Source organism: Rhinoderma darwinii, chromosome 2 (assembly GCF_050947455.1).
Source record: "Rhinoderma darwinii isolate aRhiDar2 chromosome 2, aRhiDar2.hap1, whole genome shotgun sequence".
Taxonomy (NCBI): domain Eukaryota; kingdom Metazoa; phylum Chordata; class Amphibia; order Anura; family Rhinodermatidae; genus Rhinoderma; species Rhinoderma darwinii.
Window position 1 is genome coordinate 256,764,293 of NC_134688.1, and position 12,753 is coordinate 256,777,045.

The following is a 12,753-nucleotide window of genomic DNA, read 5'->3' on the forward strand; positions in this document are numbered from 1 at the left end:
TGAAAATAGATTGTTTTTTTAAATAAAAAGCATTACTGTCACCTACATTATAGCGCCCATCTCCTTATGTAGGAGATAGGGCACTTATAATGTGGTGAGAGAGCCTCTTTAACAGATATACACTGTGTATGTACACACAGCTTGTACACTCAGGCTTACTTATCACAAATGATCAAATGGCTTGATCAGGCCACTTTTAAAAAAAAAAAATGGTTTTTAATAAACAAAAATCTTAGGGTCGATCAAAATTAAATCTGTCAAATTACAATAAAAGCAAAACAAAGTAAAAATAGTTTGAAGTAAAGAACAGAAAGTCACTTTTTAAGTGCTAAGTACAATACATTGTAAAGCAAAGAGGTTAATTGTAAGAAAAGTACCTGAAAAACTCCCCAGCATGGTGCCTGTATTGTCTGCCCCATCAAAGACTTCCAGCGAGTCCCAATTTTGCTCCGTACCAAAGCTTATAACCTGGATCTAAATAACATTTCGTACAAAATAAAAATGAATTTTAGTACATAAAACCTTTCTGTGTGCTCCTCTGTACTTCACAGATGTCATGTCAAAGAATCATCCTCAAAGGCACCATGGTTTTCGGTCCCACCCACCTGCAGGATTTTATACTTGACACATATCTGAATCAACTTAAGGTTTACGACCCCAATCAGACACTGAGAATTTTTTGGACTAAATTTTCAAATAGTCATGGTATGATCACTATTAAGCTTTGCCGAAAAATGCCACCTAAACTTTTAACTAAATTATATTTCCGTCTTGTCTTCTGATAGGCCTAGATTTATTAAAGCGTGGCAGACTGCGTTACATACCATCTTTTCGAGGAAAGAAACCATTGAAATAAAGTGTAACTTCTATGGTTTCTCTACTTGTATACACATGGCGGAAACCTCATATAAGCTTATGACAAGGTGGTATAAGACTCTGGTTTTCCTACACAAACTGAATCTAGAATCCTCAGATGTCTGCAGGTTGCGTCAGACCCACACAAGCATTATATTACATATTTGGTGGGGTTGTCCGTTAATTCAGACATTTTGGTTGTTAATTACTGAACAAATTATTAAAATGTTTTTTTACAAATAAATGAATGGCAGAACTCATAACTGTGTGGAAATCTTCTGCCCCTTTATGTCCATCTGAAAATAACTCACCTACCTTACTGATCTCGGCTGCAAAATTTTGATTACATTACAGTTCTCCACTGTAATTTGAACCTCCCACAATTCCTATGTGAATAGATAAGGTCTCTCAGATTTGCTGTTTTGAGAAATTGGCAGGCTCGGAATACTAATCTATAGAATTTTTTTGGGCTATATGAAAGCCCTTCTTGGATTTTGCACATAAGGACTGAAGAACCCCTTTGAGGTATGTACACACGACCTATTTTCAGACGTAATGGAGGCGTTTTACGTTTTATTCCTGCAATGGGTTTTACGATGTTCATTTCTTGTATTGATATGGTTATTACTTGTTTGACGAATTGCCATGACTCCTTCTTTTGCTGTCCGTGTGTCACTGATTTGTCACTGATACTTGTAATGAATTTTTGTATTTAAAAGTGTCCTTCTTTGTGGACCTGAGAGTTTTACTCTAATGCTTTACAGTTTTAATTTCTTTGACATTGTAATATGCAGGCTTTTAAATAAAGAGAGATTTGTCAAAAAAAATTGACTTGGTCCTCAACAAAAGTGAAAAAATAAGTTAAACAAGTTTTCTTTATCATAGTAGTTGCTAACTAAAGTCAGTAGTGGTGATTTATTGGTGGGGCCAACTATGTGTTGACTACCATAGCAATAATGAGATGCCTCATTGTTTTTTCATGCCAATCAAAACCATATCAATTATTAACTTTGTCATCTACAAGGAAAAAACAATTGTATTGGACACAATCTGGATGTTATCTTCTGACGAGTAACAGTTTAGCTTTTACAATCGGATGAAATGATTAACCAATGTGATAGACTAAAGTCCCTTTTACAACGGCCGATAAGCGGCCGGTGCAGTGAGCGCCAATCAACGAGACATTGTTGATAGGTGCTCGTTTGCTCCTGTCACACGGAGCTATGTATGGGGACGAGCAGTCGTTACTCCGATTGTTCGTCCCCATACATTGTTATCATGTCGGCAGTGGGCAGGGAGATGTGCTGCCGACAACGATAATGTCGATAATATTTCTCTTTTTTAAAACTATACAACCAGCAGATGATTGAGTGTTTGCTCGTTCACCTGCTGATCGCTGCCCTGTTTACACAGGGCAATTATCAGCAACGAACGCTCGTCTGCACGATTTTCGTCCAGCGTAAAACCCCCTTAAGGCTACATTCATTAGTTTTTCACGTCCGAGGTGCACCCGTGCGGGGCGCGTTATCATGGATCCCTCATAGACTAGAGTCTATGGAGGGATGCGTGAAAGCGCAAGAAAATAGGACATGCCCTATTTTTCAACAGGAAACTTCACACGGTCCATTGAAACAACGGCCGTGTGAACGGCCCCATTGAAATACATGTGTCCATGTGACAACTGTTGTTTTAACGGCTGTCACACGGACGAGTTATACTCTCGTCTGAATGAGTCCCAACCAAAATGTGGTAAGGTAATCAAATGCCCAGGTTACATCATGGTGTTAGCGTATGTTTTTTTTTTTATGACCAATGCAGCTGTATAAACCTTTGTTAGCCTGTTCTATTTTAATTGCTGAAAGATGGATCAACAATTTTGCTAACTAAAAGCAATACACCCTCCCGGCCAGCATTGGTCTACCGAACCACGGTGTCATGCCTGGCTTGATGTACAAAGCAAACTCCATGCATAGGTTATGTGTGTTCCATTTTATCAGGAAAATCCAGCCCCTAATCGAATCCCTAAGGCTATATAACACATAACATTGATAATTATGAATGAAACATATACATTATGTATGTTTATAAGTATACAAGTTATTCTAAACCCATTATGTAAACAATAATATACATGGCAGACATATTAGGGGTAATTTGCTCACACATATCTAAATATCATGAGAAAACATTTTAGGTCTTGAGAGATATAATAAAGGTGCAGTCCATCTAAAAGTAAGACTAGGGATCATGGAATGAAGAAAGAAGATACTCTTGAAGTTCTTCTAAATAATACTGACAAACATCAGCAGGAGGTCTGGCTAACAGGGTCTGATATGAAATACAAAGATGAAATAAGGTGTCAGAACACGTTTTTCCGCTTGAATTCAAAGGTCCCAAAAACTCAAATACAAAATGCCATGCAGAGAATCTTGCTTTCATTATTAAAAAAAGAAAAAAGAAAACACATAACAAATAGATACACATCTCTCACGGTGCACATAGACAGAGATAACCCTTCTGTTAACTAAACATGAACACACGCTGGTTTATCTGTGCACTGGCGATGAATTCCATACTTATTAACAAGCCAACTGGTATGTGCAGCAGGTCTAAGTTCTGTCCCAATGTGTCAACGCATTTCACAATGAATGAGCAGAGGGGACATTTTACCCCTAATAAGAATGAATGTGCTACACCACAAAACATTGAACTTGGTGACATTCTGAATCTGTGACGTCCTAAAAGTCCCCTGGGGAGCAAGTTGGAAAAGCTATTAAGCTGAACTTCAATTAGGAAACAAGCCATAAATATTGCACAGCGGTGCTTCCTGGGCGAGTGATTTTTGTTTAATGAATGTCCAGACCACCATTCAGAGAGAAAAGATGGTTCTATAATTTCAAAACTGCACAACTGATGAGCGAAGTTTAATGATACATTTACAACAAAAGTATACGTAACACAGAAATACAAAAACTGTTAACAATGGCAGCATTTACAATTACACAACAGCACACAATGCAGAATGATTCTGTTCTCTGAAGAGCCCTAATTGCCTTACTAAAAATCACTGATTGGATGGAAAATCTCTCCTAACCTTCTCATCAAAGTAGATTTCCCAGCTGGCACTGAAGACAAGCTAAATATTATGCAGTTATATATACTATATACCAAATCAACCATGCACATCTAAGATCAAAGAGAGCTGCAGGGGAGCCCCATTTGCCAGACTTGTTCTTAAGTAGTGAGGGTCAACTTTGACAAAATTGTCACAGATTCCTTCATGGTTGAAAATGATAAGGTTCGCTGAGTAAATTGTCATTACTATCCAGCAGTAAGTATGAGAACAATTTTTGGAAAGATTTTTGGTAGAAATTGACTTAAAATCTATTTCAATACAAAGAAAAGAAGACTTCACATGGAAAAAGTTATTAACTATACCCTTATATCGTATTCTTAACATAGGTCAAGATGAGCATCTTACCTAGTCATACCTAATTTATCTCAAAGCTACAAAGATATTTCTCAAATCTTTCCTAAAAAGACAGTGGAAGACAGACGCCACCTGCGACAAAATCTGTGCACCAATCCATTTCCTAGCAACCCTATAGTATCTTTCAAATATGGAGACATCTGATTTGTAGCAGAGCGCTTACAATCACAACAAAAAGCATGGAGAAACCAACAGAGGGAAGGAAAAAGACCCCAAAGTTGCAGTTTAGATAGTTTAGGCTGCATTATATCTAATCTACATGCGTTTTTATGGTACGCTTCTTGCTCATCAGCAGTAAAAAAAACATTTCTACACCCCTATGGTTACCATCCATACTTCTTTAATAAAGTAAAAAATTATATACGGTAGTTATATTTTTAGAAATGCACATGAAATTCTCCTACAACACACATAAAAACAGACATATATGTTTCTTGAAGATTTCTTACCTGAATTCCTGCTCCTTCAGGTACTGTGATCTTCCATACACAGTTTAAACTGTTCAAGTATGGCTCAGGGAAACCTGGAGACAGGATGGTTCCTTTGCGCTCAGTCAGATTCCCTCCACATGGCACTACAGGGAAAGAACATATGTCAGACCTGGTGCTAATATTCTACTGGTAAGTCAACTGACTTTCACAGTTAAGCAACTTATAAGGAAATAAACAAATTGGTAATTAGAAACCCAAAATATTTATCAATACAATTAGGGCATGACCACACATGGCGGAATTCCTCCGCAACTGTCCGCATCAATGCCGCACCTAATCCGGGTTGCGGATTACGGCTGCGGATCTGCACAAAATGTGCAGAAAATTGATGCGGACTGGCCGCTGCGGACTGCAGGAAAAGTGCTTCCCTTCTCCCTATTCAGTGCAGGATAGAGAGAAGGGACAGCACTTTCCCTAGTGAAAGTCAAAGAAATTCATACTTACCGCCCGTTGTCTTGGTGACGCGTCCCTCTTTCGGCATCCAGCCCGACCTCCCTGGATGACGCTCCAGTCCATGTGACCGCTGCAGCCTGTGCTTGGCCTGTGATTGGCTGCAGCCGTCACTTAGAATGAAACGTCATCCTGGGAGGCCGGACTGGAGACAGACGCAGGGAGTTCTCGGTAAGTATGAACTTATATGTTTTTTTACAGATACATGTATATTGAGATCGGTAGTCACTGTCCCGGGTGCAGAAACAGTTACTGCCGATCGCGTAACTCTTTCAGCACCCTGGACAGTGACTATTTACAGACGTCTCCTAGCAACGCTCCCGTCATTACGGGAGCCCCATTGACTTCCTCAGTCTGGCTGTAGACCTAGAAATACATAGGTCCAGCCAGAATGAAGAAATGTCATGGTAGTAAAAACAATACGCTCCGCAGCACACATAAGATCTGCGGACTTCACGAACACTGCTAAATTAAAGTGAAAGTCAATGGAGAAACGGCTCCGCTGCGGATTAACGCTGCGGAGTTTCCGCAGCGGAATTTAAGTGAAATTCCGCCATGTGTGAACCCGCCCTTATTGTAACTTTTTATTAAACACATTAGTCTACCAATCAGATGGCAGCAATCACATGCACAACATTATTTACACCGTACTTACCAACACAAGAGGGCACTGAAGTGTTCCACTGTGCCAGGGCCCCAATCACTGCCTGACATTCAATATTCTTGGAACCCTGTAATGCATACCCAGGAATGCACTCAAAACGGATAACAGCTCCAACTGAAAAGTCATTCCCAATGCGGCGTCCAAACTTGGGTTCTGGTATTGAGCTGCACTGAGTGGCACTAGTACGAGGAACAGCTAAAAGAAGCAAAGAAATGGTGCCAGGTCAAGAAAGAAGAGATGGCAGGAGGCACAGGTGGAAAAGATGGTGGCAGGTGCAGGAAAAAGAGATTGTGGTGGGTCCAGGAGGGATATTGAAGACAAGAAAAATTAAATTTATTTTTAGAATTATTTTTAAAAGAATGCAGATAAAGAGAATATACAAAGCAGACAAGAGTAGATAATGGAAATATATGGAAATATACATTTAGGCAAGGGTGGAATAAGCAGAGTTAAGCACAAACATCTAGGCTGTATTATGTAAATTGGATTTTGGACTGTTCCATTAACTGTAAACTTTTCTTCGTCCAATAAATGTAATGGAAGGTTGGGCATTGCATTTTCTCTAATGACGCATGTAGCAGATACAACATAGTCTATGGAAAGCCATAAATCATATATAAGTCATAAATGTATGGGTAATTCTAACATATACAAGACACAACATAGTCTATGGAAATCTTAATGATAATTGTATGTGTAATTCTAACATATACAAGACACAACATAGTCTATGGAAAGCCTAAGTCATAATTGTATGTGTAATTCCAACATATACAAGACACAACATAGTCTATGGAAATCTTAATGATAATTGTATGTGTAATTCTAACATATACAAGACACAACATAGTCTATGGAAAGCCTAAGTCATAATTGTATGTGTAATTCTAACATATACATTAAAGTGTTGTCTACTTTTAACAATCCATTTTTTGTTGAAAGGGTTCCCTGCAATAGCTGATTCCTGTGTGTTATTGCAATGAACCTCCAATGACCGGCTGTAATCTCCTGGGGAACACGGTAGTGAGTGTTCAATTCTCTGGCATAGCCACCACTAGGGAAATGAAACATTACATGGTGCTCATTGAAATCAATGGGTCATTCATGTAATGCACGGTCGTGCCACTTCCTGTACTAACTTAGAATGCCCTATTAGGGCAAGTGAATATGGATTTTCTAGACCAGACAAAACCTTTAAAACACATATGAATATATTCAGCAGAGTGTATTTCATAAGTTTTCTATATAGTTGCCTGATGGCATATGGATTTCTTTAATTTAAAGAACATAAAAAAAGAATAGAATAATAGAATACAATAAATTATATTTGTAAGAAGAGGCTGAGGTTTTTACTGGTTTATTTTTCAGTACAACATGCGCCCCATTACACCATGTTCAATATGCCTAGAAAACAGATGGGAGCCTTGCATTGTGTAAAAAAGACCAGATATGAAGATAATAAGTCCTGGCAAAAGAGAGATCTTCCATTTGTGCTTAGAACAAGAACCATTAGTATATACTGTATGGCACATTACTCTCATCGAGCTGTGATATATATCCCAAATCCCAGTTGCAAACGCGCACAAAATACATTGCTGTAAGGTGTTTTATAGAGTCACAGCTGCCTTTCCTCCCGAGCGGTGTACCTGCCAAAACCACTTCTTTACCGTGTCCCTTTTCACATTCCCAATCTAACCATGTGACAGTTTTTAATATCTGTATGACAGTCCCTGTAGGTTTCATGCATTGCTTGGATGACCACAGGATATGACACGCCATTTATCCACCTACCTTGGTACACAAAATGAAATCCTTTGGCTGTCGCCTGTCCCTTGGCACTGAATTTAATTAAAATCTGATTGGAAGTTGCAAGAGGTAGAGATTCACCTGTAATGGCAGAACGCACGTGTTACAGAGCAGGGAGACCTGCCTCTTGTAGATAAACCTGCTGCTGGGATTTGCAAAGCCGGGATGCTGATCTGATCACAGTGTGTGAGATAGACTGCAAAGGCACAAACTGGTCTGCACTTTGGGCATGGGAACACATTACTCCGACTAAGGGAGGAGGCGGAACTAAATAAATAGATAACCAAATCTATGTGTGTACGGCGGCTGATGAGAAATAATGTGATAGTGCAGATGAACCGAGATATAGAAAAAGAGAAAACACACTATTATATTCAGCTAAAGTTTATATTATCTTCTTTCCTATTAACAAATAGCTATATGTTATGTAACCAAATTTTTGAACATCCTTCTACTTCTAAAAATATCTTCCTAAACCTAGAGCATCAAATAACGCTTGTTCATACACATTTGCTAAAACAGAATACTAACTCCCTATTAACCATTGCAATAATAAGACTTAAAGGGTATGTTCATATGTGGACACTATTTTACAGTTCAGATGAATATAATCTACATAATATGTTGAGTAACTTTGTTAAAATGTTATTGCACTACTTTTATTTACTTACCCTGAGTTACAGCCTGTATTATAGCGCAGAGCTGAATTCACAATTCTGTTGGTTGTTATTGGAAACAGTCGACAAGCTTGTCATCAGAAACACCTCTAAGAGTTTAACTGAGCTCCTTTAATGGAGTGGAAAACCGTTTACTGTATAGAAGCTGGTGTACACTTGCCAGAATGCAAATGCCTTGTGCAGACATTGGACTATCAGGGAATGTAGCACTGGTCTCTAATAATAATACAGACTGTAACTCAGGATATGTACAAGATAAGAAATGCAAAACATTTACAAAGTTAAGGCTTCGTTCACATCTGCGTTGTGGCATCCGTTTTAGCGGATCCGTTGAAATGCAACGGTAGGTAAAATATGTTTGTTTTTGACGGATCAGTTTACCGGAAACGGAAACCTGACGGAAAAGAACAGAGCCTAAATAAGCACAACTGATGCAAAAATAAAACCCATTGAAATCAATGTTTTTTTTGCCGGAAATGTTAACTTCTGTTCTTGTGTTCCTCTGATGGATACATAGAATGGAAGCCACAACAGAGATGTAAACGCAGCCTAATACATTTTTTATTTAGGTTAATTCTATATGTAAACTGTTTTAAAGAGAGCAAACGTATACATTCCAACAAAATAAGATACATAGCTAAGATATATAGCTAATAGTTAATAATGTCTTCATGGTGACCAGTGAATAGGGAAGGAATAATCATTATAAAAATATGAAAATTCACAGAAAAATTCTGAACCATGAAAAATGATCAACCTTTTAGGCTACATTTTGTACAGCACAGATAAAATGGTCTTATAGTTCTCCATTCCCAATATAGATGCATCATACCAGTATGAGATCCAGACAGAGAGCTGAGAAGACGAGTTTGTTCATTGGGCCCATCATGGACTTCAACTACATCATTGAGAGCTGTCTGGAAGAAGGTGAATTGTCCAAAAACCACTGGAAGAGAGGTGGACACACATTACAATACCAACCTAACAATTGATCCAAAAAGTTTTTTTTCACACTGAATAGATATAGAATCCATTGAGAACGAGTCTTCATCTATCAGTTCTATTCAGAAAATGTTCTTTAAGAATATATACACAAAGGCTCATGTATATGCATGAATCAGCTTATGCAAGAAAAATGGATGGCACTGTATGGGGGCATCTGTGGCAGGCACATTCTGTTAAGGAAACATTGGGGCTAAAAAAACGGCGATGATAAAAATCTGTGTGGTTAGCTGCACAAACCACATAGCGTACAATCTTGTTTGTTGCTGCACGCACCACATAATGGCCCACTTTCAATTTTTCAGCAGTAAGGGGGCCCACTTATATGTTAAAAGGCTCTGCTTCTCTGTTATTCTCAGAATGCATAGTCACACAGGACTCCACAATTTACCCATCAGCAACAGTCTATCTCTTACAAAAGCATCTCATTCAAAGCAATGCATTGCATGCATTGCAAAGACAAACCGACAGTGTCCTAGTGTCGAAAGAAAAACAATAATAGGTAACAATGGCATTAGAGCAATACAGCGCTGCATCTAAATAAACTCATTCATATTGTGTTATACAGCCTTTATAATGAGTGAGAAATGTTCTTTACTATAAATACCCCATAGCAAATAGAAACACAATTCTAAAGCCATAGAAATTATCAAGGCGTGAAACACTCATTTGCTTTGATAGATTAAGCAGCGAGAATTTCATTTTTTAAAATGAGCTTTATCATAATATGAAACCTATTTGCATTTAATATGCTTGGTGGTGGCTGCTATACTCTACAAGCAGGTGAAACAGACTTGTAGGATGCACCACTATATGAAACCTATTCTGAGTCTATTATTGATCGCTACTCTTTGAAGAGATCCTAAGTTATTTTTCCCACCACTTGGAAAATCAACCAAAGAACAGTTATACAACCTGAACACAGCGACCTGCGTTCATTGTAGAAAAATACACATAAAATGTATTTATACAAATGATCAGTGGCGTAACTACCGCTGTAGCAGCCATAGTGGCTGCTACGGGGCCTGCAGCATGAGGGGGCCTGTGCCGCCCACCGCACAGGCCTCCCCATGCTCGATGGTGCCGCTGGCAACGAAGCCACATTCAATAGTTTCTGCATCCTTAGGATGCAGATACTATTGAACACTACAACAAAGCAGGGAGGTAACTTCCCTCTATGCCATTAACCCGTTAGTGACCGCCCATTAATGATTTTACGGCGGCCACTAACAGGCTTTATTCCGATGCAATTGCCTTTTTTACGGCACTGCATCAGAATAAATAAACGCTGCTGGGAGCAGTTAAATCTCCCTGCTCTCAGCTATCGGTGGTAGCTAAGGGCTGGGAGCAGACCTGCTCGAATGGGGGAGATAAATATCAGTATCGACCTCGCTCGTTTAACCCCTCAGATGTGGTGCTCAATAGCACATTAGAGTGGTTTTGGAGGTAGGGGGCTCCCTCTCTCACCACAACAGCACCTGCTATACGTTAGCAGGGTGCCGGTGTTTTCTATGGAAGCCGGGGGTCTAATAAAGGCCCCCAGGTCTGCCTCTATTTAATGTCTGCTAGGCCATGCCAGAGGCATGGCTAGCAGATGCCTGTCCATAGAGGATACATGTGCATGCTTGCCAACTGTCCCGAATTTGCCGGGACTGTCCCAAATTTACAGAGACCGTCCCGGCAAATTACTGTTTAGAGATTTGTCCCGGTAACTGCTACATTCAACTGATACATTCAATTATATCTGCATCCTCAGGACGCAGATACAATTGAATACAATGACAGAGCAGGAAACTATCTGCTTTCTGCTCTGCCATTCACGCCTCCTGGAGCGAAATACCTGGTCGAGGATTCTGCTGCAGGAGGTGCCACTGACGTCAGTGCCCCTATATGGACAGTGAAGTCAGGGGTCTCTCTATGAGCGGAAATCCCGGCCAGGGTGTCAGCAATGCTTTGGCCGGAGATTCCGGTGCTCCAGGAGTAGCCCATGACTTCACTGTCCATATAAGGGCACGTCAGGGGCACCACCTGCAGCGGAATCACCGGCCAGAGTATTGCCAATGCCTGGCCAAGGATTCCGCTCATAGAGGGAGCTACTGACGACGTCACTGTCCATATATGGAGAATAAAGTCAAGGGCTCCTCCTGGAGAGCCGGAATCCCCGGGCAGATTATTGCCAATGCCTGGCCGGGGATTACGTTCATAGAGGGAGCCACAATGACTCTATCTACAGGGACAGGGAGGGGGCTATCTACAGGGGAGTATGTGGCACTATCTACAGGGGAAGTACATGGCACTATATACAGGGGGACTATGTGGCACTATATACAGGGGGAGTATATGGCACTATCTACAGGGAGTTGTGCAGCACTATCTACAGGGGGGCTGTGTGTGGCATCATCTACAGAGGGTGTGTGGCATCATCTACAGGGGGGGTGTGGCATCATCTACAGGGGGGTGTGGCATCATCTACAGGGGGAGTTGTGGCATCATCTACAGTGGGGTCTGTGTGGCATCATCTACAGGGGGCTTGTGCACATGCGTGGCCGGCGCTCCATTCATTTCTATGGAGCTTCCAGACACACAAGCCGGACACAGACACCGGAATCCCATGCTTCTCATGGTTCCCCATTCACCTTATTGCTGGGTGTCCCAGCGGTCGAACCCCCAGCAATCACACATGTATTCCCTATCCTGTGGATAGGGGAAACGTGTTTTGTGGGACAATCCCTTTAACTAGGCTACATTCTGGGGGGTTTTCTTGGGGGGGTTGGGGCTATATGGTGCTATGTACAGGAAGGGGGCTGTATGGTGCTTACTATAGGAGGGGGCTGTATGGTGCTATCTATGGGAGGGGGCCACATGACACCATCTACAGGAGGGGGGCTGCATGGCGCTACCTACAGGAGGAGGGCTGTATGGTGCTATCTACAGTAAGGTGGCTGTATGGTGCTATCTATAGGAGGGGGGCTGTATGGTGCTATCTACAGGAGGGAGGCTGTATGGCACTATCTACAGGAGGGGTGCTGTATGGTGTTATCTTCAGGGGGGCTGTATGGCACTATCTACAAAGGGGGACTGTATGGCACTATCTTCAAGGTGGAGCTGGGGGTGCTATGTACAAATGGGCATGGCACTATCTACAGGGGGGCACTATCTACAAGGGGGCTCTGTGTGGCAGAATCTACAGGGGACACTATCTACAAGGGGGCTGTGTGTGGCACCCAGGGGAGTGGGGCCCAGTCAAAAGTTTGCTATGGCCACTGCAAATTATACTCATATCACCTGCAGCCTATCTGTTCGTTATATGGGGATACT

The 12,753-nt window shown here is 40.9% G+C and overlaps 1 protein-coding gene across 3 annotated transcripts in view; it reads right to left on the reverse strand.

The window, feature by feature from the left end:
* Positions 1-12,753, reverse strand: part of CSMD2 (CUB and Sushi multiple domains 2) — an 897,842-nt gene that overhangs the window by 124,975 nt on the left and 760,114 nt on the right. For all 3 annotated transcript variants that reach the window (XM_075853183.1, XM_075853184.1, XM_075853185.1), the window contains 5 exons: positions 9,266-9,379; positions 7,742-7,837; positions 5,942-6,145; positions 4,795-4,919; positions 378-474 (listed from right to left, as the gene is read on the reverse strand). In XM_075853183.1, the coding sequence (XP_075709298.1) occupies positions 378-474; positions 4,795-4,919; positions 5,942-6,145; positions 7,742-7,837; positions 9,266-9,379 (636 nt within the window). The remainder of the gene's footprint in view (positions 1-377; positions 475-4,794; positions 4,920-5,941; positions 6,146-7,741; positions 7,838-9,265; positions 9,380-12,753) is intronic.